At 51.7% G+C, this 18,950-nt stretch overlaps 2 protein-coding genes across 2 annotated transcripts in view; both read left to right on the top strand.

Annotated features, from left to right (window-relative positions):
• Nucleotides 1–236: 236 nt before the first annotated feature.
• Nucleotides 237–16,742, top strand: LOC127477603 (hydrocephalus-inducing protein homolog). Its single transcript, XM_051802109.1, has 7 exons — nucleotides 237–671; nucleotides 1,965–2,099; nucleotides 9,509–9,708; nucleotides 11,017–11,141; nucleotides 12,502–12,683; nucleotides 14,959–15,124; nucleotides 16,147–16,742. Exons 1-5 carry the CDS (start codon nucleotides 237–239, stop codon nucleotides 12,615–12,617), a joined length of 1,011 nt encoding a protein of 336 aa, XP_051658069.1. The 3' UTR covers nucleotides 12,618–12,683; nucleotides 14,959–15,124; nucleotides 16,147–16,742.
• Nucleotides 15,011–18,950, top strand: part of LOC127477602 (hydrocephalus-inducing protein homolog) — a 27,101-nt gene continuing 23,161 nt past the window's right edge. Inside the window, exons 1-3 of the mRNA XM_051802108.1 lie at nucleotides 15,011–15,124; nucleotides 16,147–16,246; nucleotides 18,079–18,197. Of these exons, the coding sequence (XP_051658068.1) occupies nucleotides 15,011–15,124; nucleotides 16,147–16,246; nucleotides 18,079–18,197 (333 nt within the window). The remainder of the gene's footprint in view (nucleotides 15,125–16,146; nucleotides 16,247–18,078; nucleotides 18,198–18,950) is intronic.

The following is an 18,950-nucleotide window of genomic DNA, read 5'->3' as shown; positions in this document are numbered from 1 at the left end:
TAATATAAGGGGTCTTTTATATAGATGGTGCATTACAACGGGGGGATTCAGGGCTTTGTCAGACTGTCTATAAAAATTAAAAAAAATACACGTTTGTAAGATTTCGGAAGAAAAGGTACAGTTTCTCCTCCCTGCATGTGGCAATTTGCTGAATAATGCATCATTTTGTCAACTCTTATATAGCAATATATATATATTTCTTTTCCTTCTGGAGTAGCTGCGGTTCATCCTGTTCGATGGAGGGAATTCATCCCGTTTCCGAGGCCAACGGGAGGAGCGAGCGGGCGGCCATGTTGTGCGGGGGGCGGGGAGGGAGGAGCCGAGATGGCGGCGGCTCCCTCACACGCCCGGCACAAGATGGCCGGGGAGCAGCGGCAGCTCCCGCACGGCTCCCGGGCGCGCTGCCCGCCGCTCGCTCGGGGGACACCCGGCCGGCGCCCCGGGTGCAGCGCTCGAGGGCCGAGTCGGGCCCGGCACTCTGGGGGCGAGCGGGGCTGCCGAGAGGGGCTGGGACGGGCGGGCAGCAATGGCGCCGGGGCTGCGAGCGCTGCCCGCGCCGCTCCCTCGCCGGGCGGGCGCGGGGCCGCCCTTGGCCGCGGGAAGGGCGAGCATCGGAGCAGCGCCCCGTCCTCGGGGCCCCCGGTGCCGGCCAGCGGGCTGCTGTTCGCCAGGTAAGTGCCGCGCTCCTCCTTGTCCTTTGTCCTTGGGAGGGAAAACAAAATGTCCTCGGAGCCGGGAGGGGAAGGGGGCGCTGCCTCTGCCGGCCCCCCCTCCCAGCCCTCGCCGCTCGCTGAGGGGACCCGCGGGAACTCTCGGGGACCCCCGGCCGTGTCCTGCCCGTGGGGGGTGAGGGGGAGCGGCGGGACCGGGGGAGCCCCGGTGCCCCTCGGCGGCTGCGGCGCTGCCGTCCCGGCCCTGCAGCACCCGCGGGGGCCGCACGGCCCGGCCCCGATGCAGCACCGAGGGGGCAGCGGCGGGTTTTGGGTCCCCGGTGCGGCCCCGGGCACAGGGGGGGCACTACGGGAAGCAAAGGTAGTTACTTAACTATGAGTTACAGGATAAGGAAACGGAGGAGTTTGTGTGTTACGTGGAAAGCTTTTAAAAACGTTTCTTGGGTGTCAGGTTTGGTTTTAGTGTTCAGTTGATGCGTTTTTCAGAGACTCGACATCCAGAGCAATGTGCTCTTGAGGGTTTCCACCTTCACTTGAACAAAGTGTGATTGTTTTGCAATTGCCCACGAGAGCTGAGAAGGAAGAAGTTGAAAAATGTCAGCAATTGTGTTGCCCTGTAAAGAGGAAAACTGAGACCTTTTGAATTTCAGTCAAGGAAACAGTTTCTCAAATGACTCTTGTGCCAAGAGCAAGCTGGTGGGAATAGACAGCAGGGAGTCCAAATCACCTGGTTTAGAGGTTGTGAGATGGGATTTGGTGCTCAGGGGTTGATACCCCTGTGCTAGCAAATGCCTGTTTGCTGTCCCTGTGCCTGTGTTCCCCTGAGGGCAGAAACTGGCAGCAGGGTGGCTGCAGGAATGCCCAGCAGTCTGGCTTGCCTGCACTGGCAGCTGCCTGGCCACAATCACCAGGCAGCAAGAGCCCCCAGGACAATGTGCTGGTTTGCCTTCAGGTAGCACATTCTCCCTCTGGAACAGGGCTGCGTGGCTGTGTGCAGGCAGAAGCAGGCAGATTCTCTGGGCTTGTTGAAAGGAGGATGACTTGGTTCAGGTGTTCTATCTCCATACTGCTGGTGCCTGACCTTCCTTCCCAGCAGGCACTGCCCTACTGCCTCTGGCCGAGCTGCTTTGCCCAGGCAGAGGGATCCAAGTTCACCCTTGTGTAGCCTGTGCTTGTACCTCCAGAGCTAAAAGTCCCTTGGGAAAGTGGTCAAGGAAGGCTGTCACCAGGGCACACCCAGGTCTCCTCCTGTTTGCACAAGTGGCAAAATCACCATTTGTGTCTTTCCTGCAGGTTACTCAGCTGGTGAAGGTCACCATGGACAGCTCACCTTATTTCAAGTTGGTCGGCCCCGATGGTGTGTGCCATCAGATCCCACCGGGCTCATTTTGCACTATAAACATCCTTTTCACCCCTGAGGGGAGCAAGGTGAGTTGGGAGGAACGTTCTCTCTAAAGCCAGGGCGTTTGTTGCACACTGGTGTGCTGGTTTAAAAGTTAACCAGCAGGGGGAATGAACCCAACTCAAAGGAGAGATTATAAGTCAGAATAACAATTTATTAAAATAATACAGTAAGTACAATAATACAAACAAACAATTGGTCTCAACCCACAAAAACCCAAATGTATAACCCAGTACCCTGGGGCCTGAACAAAGTGGTGTTCCTTGGGCCCTGTTTGAGTCCAAAGTAAAGGGAGAGGGGAAGAACCTGCTGGTGGGAGAGCTGCTGCAGTCTGGCCAGAACTGGTGATCGCAGTCCAGTGGTGGTCTAAGTCTGGTTGAGAGCGATGAGATGCAGCCGTCCTCTGGATCCCACGAGTGGGTTGAAAAAATGTTCCAAAACTCCAAGATTATATATCCTCCAGTTCAGGCAGGAATGCTTGGTACTCCCCTCAGGGCGGGGAGTTCACAAAGGGTGTGAGGACAGAAACATCCTTCTATCTCACAGGCCTCTTAACACCTAGTTTATAGCCTGAGGAGTCAGGCTCTATGGGTAGAGGGTGCGAATAGTCTATTGACAACAATAGTCTAGTTTCTGGGAAATGACATGGAAGGCTATAGAATACAGTTTTGGGTTACACCCACCATGCTCTATGGGCAGAGGGTGCGAATAGTCTATTGACAACAATAGTCTAGTTTCTGGGAAATGACATGGAAGGCTATAGAATACAGTTTTGGGTTACACCCACCATGATGAACTGATCTCAGCTGTCCTAACTAGGACATTATCCACCCCTTATTCTATGCCATCCATGTCATGCCCAAATTAACCCTCTTTAAAAACTATATCCCTTTAAAACTATATACATCTATCTATCTATCTATCTATATATATATATACAATGAAACATTACAGACCATTCTCACTCAAAATTAGGTCCCCTTGTGGTACACAACGTGTCTCCCCATCTTTTTGCATTACCCACCACGTGGAACCAGGTCCCTGAGCAAAAACAATCCCTCGGATGGGTTTGCCTTTGCTTGAGGTGGGACTAATCCAAACAGTCTTCCCTAACATTCCTCTCATATGTACCACGGGGACTTTATCTCCATCTACAGTATGCAAAAGTTCTGATTGGGCAGGGCCAGCTCGATTGATGGAACCTCGGGTGTTGACCAACCAGGTGGCCTTTGCTAAATGCAGCTCCCAGTGTTTGAGAGTCTCCCCACACAGTGCCTTCAGAGTGGTTTTCAGCAGTCCGTTGCACCGCTCAACTTTTCCAGCAGCTGGTGCATGGTAGGGGATATGATACACCCACTCAATGCCGTGCTCTTTGGCCCAGGTGTCTACAAGGCCATTCTAGAAATGGGTCCCATTATCAGACTCAATTCTCTCCGGGGTGCCGTGTCGCCACAGGACTTGTTTTTCAAGGCCCAGGATGGTATTCCGGGCAGTGGCATGAGGCACGGGGTATGTCTCCAACCATCCAGTGCTTCCTTCTACCATGGTCAGTACGTAGTGCTTGCCTTGGCGGGTTTTGGGGAGCGTGATGTAGTCAACTTGCCAGGCTTCCCCATACCTGTACTTTGACCACCGTCCACCATACCATAGAGGCTTCACCCGCTTGGCCTGCTTGATGGCAGCACATGTCTCACAGTCATGGATGACCTGTGAGACAATGTCCTTGGTTAAGTCCACCCCTCGGTCACGAGCCCATCTGTATGTTGCATCTCTCCCCTGGTGACCGGAGGCGTCATGGGCCCATCGAGCCAGAAATAATTCTCCTTTGTGCTGCCAATCCAGATCTACCTGAGAGACTTTAATCCTGGCAGCTCGGTCCGCCTGCTCGTTGTTATGATGCTCCTCATTAGCCCGTTTCTTGCCTACATGAGCGTCTACGTGACGGACCTTCACACTCAGCTTCTCTACCCGGCCAGCGATGTCCCGCCACATCTCCGCCGCCCAGATGGGTTTCCCTTGGCGCTGCCAGTTGGCCTTTTTCCATCGCTCCAGCCATCCCCACAGAGCATTGGCCACCATCCATGAGTCAGTGTAGAGATAGAGTCTTGGCCACTTCTCTCGTTCAGCTATATCCAAAGCCAACTGAACGGCTTTAAGCTCTGCAAACTGACTTGACCCACCTTGTCCTTCGGTCGCTTCTGCAACTCGCCGTGTGGGACTCCATACAGCTGCCTTCCATTTTCGGTTTGTCCCTACAATGCGGCAGGAGCCATCCGTGAAGAGCACATATCGCCTTTCATCTGCTGGTAGCTTGTCATATGGTGGGGCCTCCTCAGCCCGTGTCACCTTCTCCTCCTCTTCTTCAGAGGATAGTCCGAAACTCTCACCTTCGGGCCAATTGGTGATAATTTCCAGAATCCCAGGGCGATTAGGATTCCCTATCTGGGTTCGCTGCGTGATCAGAGCGATCCACTTACTCCACGTGGCATCGGTGGCATGATGTGTGGAAGGAACTCTTCCCTTGAACATCCAGCCCAGCACTGGTAGTCGGGGTGCCAGGAGGAGCTGCGCTTCGGTGCCGATTACTTCTGAGGCAGCTCGAACTCCTTCATAGGCAGCCAGGATCTCTTTCTCAGTTGGTGTATAGCTGGCTTCAGATCCTTTGTATCCCCGACTCCAGAATCCCAGCGGTCGTCCTCGGGTCTCCCCAGGCACTTTCTGCCAGAGGCTCCAAGAAGGGCCATTCTCCCCGGCTGCGGTGTAGAGCACGTTCTTCACGTCCTGTCCTGTCCTTACTGGCCCAAGGGCTACCGCATGGGCAATCTCCTGTTTAATTTGTTCAAAGGCTTGTTGTTGTTCGGGGCCCCACTGGAAATCATTTTTCTTCCGTGTCACAAGGTAGAGAGGGCTTACAATCTGACTATACTCGGGGATATGCATCCTCCAAAAGCCCACAGCGCCTAGGAAAGCCTGTGTTTCCTTCTTGCTGGTTGGTGGGGACATGGCTGCTATTTTGTTAATCACCTCCATTGGAATTAGGCGGCGTCCATCTTGCCACTTCACTCCTAGGAACTGAATTTCCTGAGCAGGTCCCTTGACCTTACTCCGTTTAATGGCAAAACCGGCTCTTAGGAGAATCTGGATTATCTTCTCTCCTTTCTCGAAGACTTCGCCCGCTGTGTTCCCCCATACAATGATGTCATCAATGTACTGTAGGTGCTCTGGAGCCTCACCCTTTTCCAGTGCAGTCTGGATCAGTCCATGGCAAATGCTGGGACTGTGTTTCCACCCCTGAGGCAGTCGATTCCAGGTGTACTGCACACCTCTCCAAGTGAAAGCAAATTGTGGTCTGCACTCCGCTGCCAAAGGAATGGAGAAAAAGGCATTGGCTATGTCAATGGTGGCATACCACTTGGCTTCCTTGGACTCCAGCTCATACTGGAGCTCCAGCATGTCCGGCACAGCAGCACTCAGGGGTGGTGTGACTTCATTGAGTCCACGGTAATCCACCGTCAGCCTCCACTCTCCGCTGGACTTACGCACTGGCCATATAGGGCTATTAAAGGGTGAGCGAGTCTTGCTGACCACCCCCTGGGTCTCCAGTTCGCGGATCATCTTATGTATAGGGGTCACAGAGTCTCGGTCGGTGCGGTATTGCCGACGGTGCACTGTTGCTGTGGCTATCGGTACCAATTGTTCTTCAACCTTCAGCACTCCCACAGCAGAGGGGTCCTCTGAGAGACCAGGCAAGGTGTTCAACTGTCTAATTTCCTCCGTCTCCACAGCAGCTATGCCAAAAGCTCAACGAAGTCCTTTTGGGTCTTTGAAATACCCACTCCTCAGGTAATCTATGCCAAAGATACACGGGGCCTCTGGACCAGTCACGATGGGGTGTCTGTGCCATTCCTTCCCAGTCAGGCTCACTTCAGCTTCCAGTACAGTCAGCTGTTGGGATCCCCCTGTCACCCCAGAAATGGAGATGGATTCTGCCCCTACGTATCTTGATGGCATTAATGTACATTGTGCGCCAGTGTCCACTAAAGCCTTATATCTTTGTGGCTCTGATGTGCCAGGCCACCGAATCCACACAGTCCAATAGACTCGATTGTCCCTCTCCTCTACCTGGCTAGAGGCAGGGCACCCCTAGTCCTGGTCATGGTACTCATTGTGCTCTTCTTGTGGGTATGACCTGGAGGTCCCTTCAAGAGGATCAGACGTATCATCATTCCTGTACCGTCTGGAGTCTTGCCCACGAGAGACTGGAGCAACGTTTACCCTTGAAGAGTTCTTTATGGTATTTGTTCCTCTTTTCAGTTCACGTACCCGGGCTGCTAAGGAAGAGGTGGGTTTCCCATCCCACTTCCTCATATCTTCTCCATGCTCACGGAGGTAAAACCATAGATCGCCACGTGGAGTGTACCTTCTCTCCTTAGCTGGGGGACGCTGGCTCCTGATAGCAGAGACTCTTGTTCGTCCTGGCGAGATATGGAAAATCCCTTCCTTAATCTCTTCTCTTAGCTTCTGGTGTCCCTCTTCAATTTTCTCTTCCAGGTTTCGGACGTGTTCAGCCAGTTTGGTTTCCACAGATGAGACGTGGGCTCGTAATGGGGCGGTGACAGTGTCTTCATAAATCCTGAGTTTGCTAACCAATGCTCCCACCTTGTCCTCTCCCTCCCTCCATTGCAGCGTTGCTAAGTAGCGGGAATACATTTCTGGCCCGAGTCGTGCAAACTTTAACCACATTTGGGAGGTGCACTGTACGCCATCTGGACTCTTAGGGAATCTTTCATCCTCTGAAAAGATTATCTCCAGTACAGCTAACTCCCTTAAGCACCGGATACCTTGTTCCATCGTGTTCCACTGTCCTTGCTGTACGTGGAGGTCCTCCTTGCAAAGGTATCTCTCCCTCACACTGGACAACAGTCGCCGCCAGAGGCTGAGAGTTTCCTGCCTCCTTCCAATCCCCTGATCAATGACTACATCTCGAGACAGGGATCCCAGCTGTCTGGCTTCACTCCCATCTAGGATCGTATCGTTAGCTGCGGCATCCCAGATTCGGAGCAGCCAGGTCAGAATGGACTCGTTCGCCTGTCGTGTGAACTCTCTCCGGAGCTCACGTAGCTCACCCAGGGATAGGGACCGAGTGATTATTTCTGGCTCTGTCTCCTCCGGTGGATGTGAAGGTCCCGCCTCTTCGTCATCATTTGCTATGCGAACTGATTTAGTCTTTGATTTCCTTTTCTGGACAGGGGCGACTGCTATTGGTTTTGCTTGTTCTTCTGGCTCCTCGATGGTTTGTGTGGACACGGTGCTGGTTGGTTCATTTCTTTCTCCCTCTGACTCAGCTGTGGTTTGGGTGGACGTGGTGTCTGCGGATTTGGTCCTTCTCTCCTCGCCCTGACAGTGCTGTATCATGTCAAGCAGTGCCCGGTAGGCAGTGGCCAGGGCCCAGCAGGTTGCTGTGAGCTGGCCATCTCTGGAGCTGCCAGAGCATTTTTCCTTCACCAGTCTTATCATGCTAACAGGATCCTGCAGTTGTTCAGGGGTGAATTTCCAGGTCATTGGAGGAGAAAACTTTTCCAAATACTGGCTGATGGCCTCCCACTTCCCGTGCCATTCAGCATTATCTGCTCCCAGGGCAGGTGTCCAACCAACCTCCCTAAAAGGCACTTTTCTGACCCTAAACATGGTGTACACAGTACAGAGCAGACAGAGCAACACTAACAATAACATTATGCTGTCCTTAACATCAAAAGGGAACTCAATATTTTCAAAAACTGTTTTAGCAGGTCTGAAGGGGAAGAAGGAGGTGGGAGGCTGGAAACCATCCACCCCTGTTCCCCCAAAAAGCTGGGTACGATTTTTAATGAGGCCCCAGAGGTAGCAACCCAAACCAGGACAGGCAAACAGGACTGAATACACATTTACAATGAAACTCATGGCTTCTGATGTTAGAATGACATAAACATAATATATTAATAAAACAATTTGGATCCCTCTCCCTGGTCTTAAAGAGAGCATCAAAACAGGCAAATAATACGCCATCTGTGGAAATATGAACAGGCTCAAATACAACATCCATGTGAGTGCATCAAACAACATGGTGATCAGGGAGTTTCTATATTCAAATAGACAAATGCTTCAAATGAAATTGTGATTCTGACTTCTCTCTCTCTGCCCGACGTTTGGGCGCCAAAATGTGCTGGTTTAAAAGTTAACCAGCAGGGGGAATGAACCCAACTCAAAGGAGAGATTATAAGTCAGAATAACAATTTATTAAAATAATACAGTAAGTACAATAATACAAACAAACAATTGGTCTCAACCCACAAAAACCCAAATGTATAACCCAGTACCCTGGGGCCTGAACAAAGTGGTGTTCCTTGGGCCCTGTTTGAGTCCAAAGTAAAGGGAGAGGGGAAGAACCTGCTGGTGGGAGAGCTGCTGCAGTCTGGCCAGAACTGGTGATCGCAGTCCAGTGGTGGTCTAAGTCTGGTTGAGAGCGATGAGATGCAGCCGTCCTCTGGATCCCACGAGTGGGTTGAAAAAATGTTCCAAAACTCCAAGATTATATATCCTCCAGTTCAGGCAGGAATGCTTGGTACTCCCCTCAGGGCGGGGAGTTCACAAAGGGTGTGAGGACAGAAACATCCTTCTATCTCACAGGCCTCTTAACACCTAGTTTATAGCCTGAGGAGTCAGGCTCTATGGGTAGAGGGTGCGAATAGTCTATTGACAACAATAGTCTAGTTTCTGGGAAATGACATGGAAGGCTATAGAATACAGTTTTGGGTTACACCCACCATGCTCTATGGGCAGAGGGTGCGAATAGTCTATTGACAACAATAGTCTAGTTTCTGGGAAATGACATGGAAGGCTATAGAATACAGTTTTGGGTTACACCCACCATGATGAACTGATCTCAGCTGTCCTAACTAGGACAACTGGTTATAGCCCAGCCCGTGCTGTGAGGTCGGCTCTGGGCTGGGGGCAGGCAGCCTGGAGCTGGTCACACCTTGGCACAGCGTGGTGCTGCCAGGCCCTGCAGCTGGGCCTAGAGGGCTGTGCTTTCCCTCCGTGCCTGTTCTTGAACGTTCACGGGGGAAGAGGCAGATGGAACAGCAGGGAAGTGACAGGGAGGGGTGTTGAGGTTTAGCCATCTCTAGGTTCAGTGGAAGGGATTTAAATATGGAAAATACCAGAGGAAGAAAAAGATGATCCAGAGAGCTTTATTCTTTCCCATTGGAATGGAGCAAAAATGATGCTTTTTCACATGCTCTGTTCTCCAGCCTTTATTAGTATGAATTAGTGGTCATTTTGGGGGTGGGAGAGGTCAATTCATGCCCACAAAGGGTCATAGAAAACAGCCCTTTTTTTTCTGCCATGAGGATGGCACTCAATGCCCTCAATGCTGTGCCAGTCTCTTTTCCTGCAGGATCATTTCCACCAGCTTGTCTGCAGCAGTGAAAGGGAAAAGGTCTCTGTGCCAATCCGAGCCATTGGTGCCCGCCCAGTCTTGGACTTCCCTGACCAGCTGGACTTCTCGTCGTGTCCAGTCAACCACAGCACCCAGAAGACTCTGCTGGTTCACAACACCGGGAACCTGGAAGCCTGTTACAGCCTCAGCACTGAGAGGTAAAACAGCTCATCTGTCTTAGTGCAAAACACCTTTGGGTGATGGCAGAGTTGGGAAAGAGTATCCCAAAGGAACCAGAGCATCCGAGCTGCTGCACTGCAGCCACAGCTGGAAAGGGGCAGGACGTGTGGGGTCTGCTGTTGCTTCTAGTGTTTTAAGCAGGGTGCAAGCCCTGAGCTTTGTCTCTCCCAGATTTCCTGGGGACTGCTGGAACACGTTAGTGGTTGGTCTGCACCCTCCTGAGCACCATCACCTTCTGAAATGGCTGCCTCCCACTGTCAGCCAAATAAATCCATTCTCCAGGAGACCTCGAGCGTGTGGCCAATAAACCCACTGGGCAGAAGCACCTCTCACCTGAGCTATCCTAAAGCACTAAAGCACTGATTTTTGTGTCTGTCAGGCAAGAGCTGTTTACCTGGTGACAAAGCCAAATTGCTCCTGTTAAATCCAAGCTGCACCAACACATTTGCCTAATGATTTCCCTTGTTTCTCTGGAGGGCAAAGCAAACAGTTACCAGCCTGGATGACACTCCAGAATCCCAGACTGCATGGCTGGGGAATACACAGAAACCTCCTGTTCAGCTCCCTTGATGTGCTGCTCTTAATGGCACTTCATTTAGCTGGGATTGAATCCTTCAGGCTGTAAACAGGACCCTCCTTTTGGGTATTGTGTCCAGGTCACTGTATTGCTCCAATTTGCAGTTGCACTCCTTCAGAGTTTTCATTGTTCCTTTTCTTCCAGCAGCTTTCATTGAAATGTGATAAAAGGTGCCCTTTCTTAGGCTAAACCAGGATGTTTACAAGGGGAAAAACAACCCCAAACAACCACACTGCAAATTAAACTCATTATTCTCTGGTCTTCAAGGAAGACTTTATTCTCCTTGATTCCTAGGCTGTAATCTCACAGGACAGGTGAGATGCCATTTGCATCTCTTGAATGAGGTTTAGAAGGGGCTGGAAAAGAGATTCCTGAGACAGTCAGTGTCAAGTTGTGCATGCAAATAGCTCTTAACCCTCTCTGTGCTCTTCCCAAACCATTCTCTGCTGGGATTGCTGGCAGTCGGACCCTTGAGCCTCCACGCAGAGTATGGGGGAGATGAGTTCATTTCATCCAACAGGATTTTCTGAGGGCTGCATCTCCTCCGAAGAGAGTCAGTAGCTGTTTCTGATGCTGTGTGTTCTGTCTGTCTTCTGCTGACTGTGGTTGCTTTGCTCCTGCCTTGCACAAGTCAGCTGAAGTGAACCAGACTGCAAGTATCGTCCCCAAACCTCCCCCAAGAGTCCTGATGTCTCTCTTGGTCTTGCAGCCCTTTCACTGCCAGCCCAGCCACGGGAACCCTCGATGTTGGTGAAGCCAAGCAAGTGACAGTGGAATATCACCCGCTGGAGACCGGGCACCATTGCACATCCCTGGCAGTGCACTGCCACAGAGGTGAGTGCTGGGCACTGCACGGGGCACTCACCCCGCGTCCTTCCCAACAGCAGAGCCCTTTCTAAGCAGAACAATGTTAGACTTGCTCTGCAAACTACTTGTAGAACTGTTCCTTTCAAAGCCTCCGTGTGTTTCAGTGCTCAGAAGTGAGCAGAGAAGGGGCCAAGGCTGAGTCTGCCCCTGTCCTGGATGTGCTGTGTTGCTGTGTGCTGGTCCATCCCTGGGGGGACCCTGGTGCCAGCATGGTGTCCTCCATCCTGCACCCCCACCCCAGTCCTCTACCAGCACTCCCCACTGTCCCAGCCACCTGAATTCCCCCTCCAGCAGCACCGCCCCGTCCCAGCTTCACCGCAACGAAAAGTGCAAACTAGTTAGTGGTTAGGGGGTTGATAAAGTGGATAAAGCCCTCAAACAGGGATGAGATTTTTGGAATCCTGTTTTGCTGGGAGTTGCTGAGTGGAGGAAGGAGGAACCTTGATTCTCCACTGCAGTGTGGATGTGCAGGGCTGAAGTTGTGTTCCTGGACAGTGCTGTCTGTGACGTGTGAGCTTTCCATCCAACTCTCTCCAATGCCATGTGTCTTTTGCTCACCTCTGTCCCCTAAGCTGCTTCTCTGTTGTCTTGCCACAGACCCCTTTTCTATGTTGTCCTTTACACATACATGTCATTTCTGTCTAAGAACATTTTCAGGTCCTCGGGTTCCTGTTGGATGACAAACCGTGACAAATTGTCCCTTATTCCCATTTCCCAGGCCATTCATGCTCTCCAAACCTCTCCCACCTGTCTCCCATTTGATTTCTGGGTTGAGGAACCCCATTCAGTCTTCGTGTAAAAGCTGCTCTGTACTTTTAGTCTGTCTCTCTGCCCTTCTTTCTTTCATTTCAAATGCTTCAGCTTGGTGTTTGAGATCAGAATGATATCAAATATTTCTAGACTGATGTGGCCATGGGTTTGGACAGGGAGCGGGATTGGGAGAGGCAGGAGCCCCGTGGGGTGCCTTCAGGAGCCCCTGGGCTGTGACTGAGTGGGGCTCCTTAGAGTCACCCGAATGAATTTGATGCAGAATTGCCTGGGATCTGAGTGGGTCACCTGAGCACACCTGACAAATCTCACTGTAAATACTGTCACCTGGGGACAAATCTCTACAAACCCACCCAGAAATCAGGTGCTTAAGGTGGTGTCCAGGACATCCTCACACTGTACCCACGGAGCTGTTGGGATTTGATAAATGTACTGATCCATGGAATTACTTATCCAGCTAAAAGCTGGACACTTTCTTCTGTTACCTGTGGTTTGCTCTGCTCCTTGTAATTCCATCAGCAAGGGAGCTGAGCAAAGACTCCTCTTTGCTTTGTTTCAGGTGAAGATACCCACACCAGACTTCTTGGAAAAGCTAAGGACTTCAACATCGGGCTGGACAAGTACTCTCTGGAACTTGTCAAGCCACAGAACCACGGCCATCCACAACAGAAGTAACATCACAGCCCGATTCCAGTGGAAGGCTTTTGCTACTGAGGCAGAGGAGTATCCACAGAAGATCAGGTTGGTCTGAAAGATGCAGTGACATGCACTGCCCAAGGGTAAAACTAACCTATGGCCTCAGGGGGTGCTTGTGCTTTTGAGTGCTTTAGGGTGTTAGGAACAAGTAGGTGTTCCTGCAGAGTTTGCAGGGCAGTCACAGCTCGCAGTAAGAAGCGACAGAGTTGTTCAGTTCTCAGCTCCGGAGAGGGGCAGTTTGCCCAGAGACAGGGGGACCAACCAGCAGCACGGGAGGATCATGTGGCCCTGTCCTCCCTTTTGAAGTGCTGTGGCCTCCACCTTGAACAATGTCAGTGACCTCCAGAGCCACCGAATCAGCACATAATGGGGGACACACAGTAGGCCTGCTGGGCAGCCTGTAACTCCAGAGTATCCCAGCCAATGGAGAAATGGGGAGGGACCTGTGCTCCGGGCAAAGGAGATAAAAGAAACTGCAACCTCCACTGAGTTGAGAGACCTCCCTGAGGTCTGTTCAGTGAACTCTCCCTTTTATTAGAGTAAAGGTTTATTTTTTCAGTTAGCTCCTCTGTCTCCTGGCCATTTATGCGAGTTACTTCTGTACAGTCCCTCATCAGCATGGGAGGCGAGAGTGGCAGTGGTTTTGCCATTCCACATACTCAGGTCTTGGTTCAGTGGTTGTCAGGGGTCCACTCTGGGGGTCCTCCGAGGCGAGTGCCCCCTAAATCAGTCGTCCTATTTGTGACCCCGCTTCTTGCACTCGGGCAGGTATTCCCTTGTTATATAACACAAGGCAGTGGAAGGTGGGGGTGCAGAGTATCAGGGCCTTCTGGCACGTCATGGGGAAATTACTGTCTGTTGATGGAGGTTGAGCAGAGGGTTGCCACCTCAGTGGCTGGATGCCCTCCTCATGCCCAGCACTGCAGGTCAGCCCTGGAGAAACATTTCCGAATGCGCTGCACAAGGAGCCAGCCATAGCCAGTATTTTTGGGGCAGGGAGCCAGCCATAGCCAGTAGTTTTGGGGCAGGGAACCAACCATAACCAATATTTTTGGGGCAGGGAGCCAGCCATAGCCAGTAGTTTTGGGGCAGGGAGCCAGCCATAGCCAGTAGTTTTGGGGCAGGGAGCCAGCCATAGCCAGTAGTTTTGGGGCAGGGAGCCAGCCATAGCCAGTATTTTTTTGGCAGGGAGCCAGCCATAGCCAGTATTTTTTTGGCAGGGAGCCAGCCATAGCCAGTATTTTTTGGGCAGGGAGCCAGCCATAGCCAGTATTTTTGGGGCAGGGAGCCAGCCATAGCCAGTATTTTTGGTGCCGGTGACAGTGTTTGTCCAAGGCTCTGTCTGTGTGCAGCTGGTAATATCCATGACTGTACTTCCTTTATAACTGTGTTTGAATTTGGCTGGGTGAGGGTGCTGTCCTGTTTATACTCCACTGCCTCAATTTGCTCCCTATGGAACCTTCTACTTGTCCCCCCAGTTGCCACCTGCAGGTTCTTCACGGCCAGGGGACTGGAGTCTGAGGGGGGAACAGTGATCTGCCAGCTGGGAAGCAGCTGTTCTTTTCTCATCTCTTGGTTGTGATCTTAAAACACTGGAATGATTTCTGCTGCAGCTACCAAGTAACGGAGCAATTAACTGTGCCAAAGGTCTGCAGAGAAGGCCAAAAGGAGGAAAACAAGAAGGTGGTTCAAGGCTAGATGTCCCCCTCTCAGGGCCTCTGTTTTCATGCCTACAAAACCTTTAATGTCACTGAAGAGGTGCCATGCCTGAATTCATCAGTTGGCTTTGAAAGTGCTCTGGGATGCTCTGGTGGAAGACAGTGTAGGGAACAGGGCACACAGGGTTAGCTTATCCCTGCAGGTCCAGAAGGGAAGAAGCCAAGAGTGATGCTGGTAACCTGCAGCTGAGAGCCAGCTTCTTCTCCCCTTGCCAGGGAAGCCCTGCAGGCAGTGGGGGGGGCTCCTTGATCTTTATCTGTCTCCCCCAAGCAGCTCTGTGGTAGGAAGAGTCAGTTGAGGTCACTGGTGGGTTCTCCCTCAGTTTTGGCAGTGGCTCTGAGCCAGGAGGTTCTCTTGAGGGCTGCTGGCTTTTAAAACCTCTCCTGAGCTTGTAAGTGTGGAGTAAAAGCACCTGCCCTGCGAGTGAACGACGAGTGATCCTCTGAGCCCTTTGGGAGCCCGTGGCTTGAGCTCAGCCCCTTGCTGGGGAGCTGCTGCTGCTCCTCCCCGAGCGCTTTGCTGCTTCTGCACTTACACTCAGCTCTGCAAATCAGTGGCTTATTAAATGACCTGCTGCCTTTGTTTCTCCCTGTGGCTGCAGGCTGTGTCACAATCTGTCTCGGCCACCCCAGGAGATAGCAAAGGCTCTTGTGATGAAGCGCTATGAGGAGCTGGACCTTTACGACCGCGAGTTGGAGAAGGAGACAGCAAAGATTGAAGCAGACCCCATGCTCTTCTCAGATGATGTTTTCACCATTGAGCCCTTGGTAAGTAATAGCTGAGAACCTCCTCCTCCTCCACCCCCTCCCTGAATGAGGTCACTCGGCAGATCCCCACCTCAGCTGTCTCGATGTGCCCTGAGAGAAGACATGGGGTTTCTGGCCAGGCTGGAGAGCATGTTGCAAAAAGCATTGCTACCCTGTGGGCTCCTGGCAGGCAGCAGGAACCTGCCTAAAGCTGAGCTCTGCTGCAAGGGCTCGACGTCAAGGGAGCTTGGTGCGTGTCCTTGCAGTGTCCAGAGGGGTCGGTTACTGTAGGAAGGGGCACAGCTTACACGTGATGTGTGGGGCTTCCCAGAGGGTGTTGGAGCACTGTCAGTTCACAGACTGACCTGAAGCGAAAAGGAGGCCAAATTCAGCCCAAGGTCATGGAAATGCCAAGCCCTCCCTGGAACCAGGACTTACAGCATGTCTGAGTCTGCCTTCCAGTGTCATCTGGGAGCCTGGACACAAGACTTGGAAATGGACTTTTTGAGTTCTATTGCACACAGGGACAGAAAATCTTTTTCTGTTTCTGCAAGCAAACCCCCATGTCCTTCCATCAGCCAGAGCCCTGATTATGAGTATTGGCACAGCGTGAGATGAGGAATCCCTGCTGTCTGCGCAGTGCAAAATCCTTCCTCGTCTTGGAGTAAACCCTACAATAATCCCAGCCTCTGCTTTCTTTTAAAAAAAGTGAAACTAAGTTTTTTCTTTCCAAGGAAGGGGACCATGTTCTCTTCTTGGTGACTCCTATAGCCCATCTAAGGCCAAGAGCCACCAGTGTCAGCACAAGAGCAGTTTCACACCACTGTAGCTGACAGCAGCACGATGTGACCAAGCGCTTGTGTCAGAGCAGTAGGAATATTGTAGCGTGGGGGCTGATCAGCTGAGCATTAAGAGCATCCTGCGGTTGTGTTGAGCTGGTTTGGGAGTGTTGTTCACTCCTTGCTCTAAGTAAAGGCTTACAGATTGAAAAGAAGAAATGTGATACTGGAAGGTAAATGGTTTGCTGTCTCTTTCTGCTTTAGGAGGGAGAGGTTGGGCCACATTGTTCAGCTGAAATCAAGGTGTTCTTTAAACCCCGAGAAGCCCAAGTCTACAGAAAAGTGGCCTACTGTTCCATCTCAGGTACGGCTCCTTCTCCTCTTTCTCTTACCCACACACAGTGAGGGGGAGGTGCAAATACTCTTCCAGCCCACTGAGCTCCCGTGGAAGTGCTGGGAAGGGTCCAAGGTCATCAGGGCAGTGCTGGCTCATGTCCACTGTCCCTGCAGCTTCCTGGTGGTCTCCCATGCAAGGCCAGGGCTCAGGACACTGTTCCCAGAACAATCCAAGCAGTGCATGGATAAGCTCTCATGCCACGGGTTTGCCAGTATTTCCTCAAAGGCCAAAGAGCTACACAGCAGAACAGCTTTAGGGCACAGGCACTAAGCCCCTCTAGAGCACTGACCTCCAGGATGGCTCCTCATTCCATGGATCCATCATCAGGCAGTAGGAGCTGAGGTAGAAATGTGCTCCCTGAGCCCGGATCACCTCCCACTGCCCAGACAACAGCAGACCAGAGGTGGCTGAGCCCTGCTGAGCCCAGGCTGTCTGCAGAAGGACCACCCCTGGCCAGCACCTGCTTCTCTCCCTGCGTGGGAATTGTCACCTTCTGGCTCTCAGGCTGAAGTGTGTCCAGGTGGTGGCCACTGGGCTTGCTGTGCTCAGCTTCCAGGAGTTCTGTCAAGTCCTTTTCTGGGAGCAGTTGTCATTACCCCCCACCCCGAGGTGGTGGCTTTGCTGTACCCACACAGGGGAGGGAACACTCACAGAGCACAGCGTGGTTCAGGTTCCCCTGTCCTTCCTCTCTGTCTCTGCATGGTGCTGCTTAGTGTTTTTCACCTTAAAGTGGGAGATGGCTGCCAGGTTTCCATCCAGGGAATACTCTGGGTTTGCCCATCTACGAGAAAGAGGTGGGAGGCCCATGGTCCTCCAGCAGCCAGGCTCCTGTTCTGGAGGGTGCTGCAATCCCCTAACCCAGCCACCCTGTTGCCTTCCTTCCTGCTCCAAGCTGATAGATACAAATGTCATGAAACAGCTTTTTATTTAGACAGTAATTGTGCAGGGATAACTCAACAAATGCCATCTACAGTAATTACTCAGGGCTCACGCTAACAAACTCTCTTCTTGCCCACCAACTGCTGTCGTTAGAGCTGTGGAAGGAAAGCATGGATTTAAAAAGTTGCTCCCAAGGCATTCCTTGTGATGTGTGAAACTGTGCATCTCTGTTTGTTGACATGGTCAGATGAGAATCGTGTTCCAAGCCAGTCACCGAGCACGGGGACATTCTGTCAACAAGATGCTGAGTGTCAGAAAGCAGCAGAAGCTGAAGGCTTTGGCAACAAAGCCCTGTACTGTTGGGCCACTGCCCCCCAATTTAGTTGGAAGCCAGGCAGCAATGTCCAACTCTTTGCAAGCTTTGTCCCTTCACTGAATGGGTTTCAAAGCTCCTCCAAGTGTGTGAGAAGGAAATCACAGAATCATAGAATGATAAGGGGTTGGAGTGGCCCTTAAAGATCACCTAATCCCCAACCCCCCTGCCATGGGCAGGGACACCTTCCACTAGCCCAGGTTGCTCAGAGCCCCGTCCAACCTGACCTTGAACACTGCCAGGGACAGGGCAGCCACAACCTCCCTGGGCAACCTGTGCTAGGCTCTCACCACCCTCCCAGGGAAGAATTTCTTTTGTATTTCTAACCTAAATGTCCTATCACTGCAGAAATCATGTTTTAAACTTGGCATCGCTTTTTCAGGGTGCAAACCGGTGGCTAAAAGGGAAACAAGCCCGAGGGGTGGGTTAGAAATTGGAAGGAGCTGGTCTCACCCATCTCAGAGTCAGGGACTAGCACTGAGGCAGCCTGGAAAAAGCAGGATAAGAGAGTAAGAATTACTCTACTGAAATGGAAATCTCTCCCCAGGCCATGAGACCAGGCTGCCCCTGCACCTCACAGGGGAAGGCCTCGAGCCCTGCCTCCAACTCAGCTCTGAGGAACTGGACATGGGGAAAGTTTTGGTTGGAGAAGCCTACAGCTACGAGGTGAGCAGCAGGGGCTGGGGTGGATCCTGATGGCTCCTGGGGCAGAGGGGAGCCTGGTGGACCTGTGGAATTTCTGGCAACTTGGGCAGTTGTGAGCAGGGAATATTTGACATACTAGTCAAATCTGGGGGGTTTCACAGAATCTGGATCCTTTTCCGGGGCCTGAAAGGTGTTGTCTGAAGGCCCAATTCCTGCTTTTTGACAACCGCCCTTGGAGATCAGCTGGGATGCTTTCTGCAAAACAACCCCTCAACACATGAAAGCAACACTGGGTCAAAAAGCTGAAGTGTTCAGAGGCTTCTGTTCCAGCCTCAGACTCAAGGCACCTTTGTGCTCGGGCTGTTCAAGAGCAGCTGGAACAAACTGGCTGCGTTTGAGCTTGAGTCCACTGCAAGAGAGAGCAACTGAAAAAGGTGGAAAATGAGGCACTGCATCATGCCAGACACTTCCAAAAGCTTTGCCATGGCAGGAAAGGACACACGGAGTTGTTTTCTTACTAAAAGATTGTGCTCTCTCTTCTTTTTTGATGCTGATACTTTAGTGTTTCTCACTATCAATATAGTAATTTCATTAGATGAGAAAAGGTGAATGAGTAGATGATACTGTTAGTGCTGTCCTAAGCAGCTACGCTGCAGGTAAACCTCAGCTCAGCATGGGATCCCCAAGTGCAATTTGTAACACAGGTAACACACGAGAGGAGAGTAGTTTTCAAGTTTCAAGGCAGAGGTTGAATATGGGAATATTTGCAAGAGC

Source organism: Manacus candei, unplaced genomic scaffold (assembly GCF_025592945.1).
Source record: "Manacus candei isolate 608988 ecotype Guabito, Panama unplaced genomic scaffold, ASM2559294v1 h1tg000055l, whole genome shotgun sequence".
Lineage (NCBI taxonomy): Eukaryota > Metazoa > Chordata > Aves > Passeriformes > Pipridae > Manacus > Manacus candei.
This window is presented reverse-complemented; position numbering and strand designations above follow the sequence as displayed.

Bases quoted from the DNA above. Each gene is read 5' to 3' on its own strand.
- LOC127477603 (XM_051802109.1), top strand. From the start codon at position 237: ATGGAGGGAATTCATCCCGTTTCCGAGGCCAACGGGAGGAGCGAGCGG. The intron at 2,100-9,508 runs GTGAGTTGGGAG...CTTTTCCTGCAG, and splicing joins TCACCCCTGAGGGGAGCAAG to GATCATTTCCACCAGCTTGT. The intron at 11,142-12,501 runs GTGAGTGCTGGG...GCTTTGTTTCAG, and splicing joins GGCAGTGCACTGCCACAGAG to GTGAAGATACCCACACCAGA.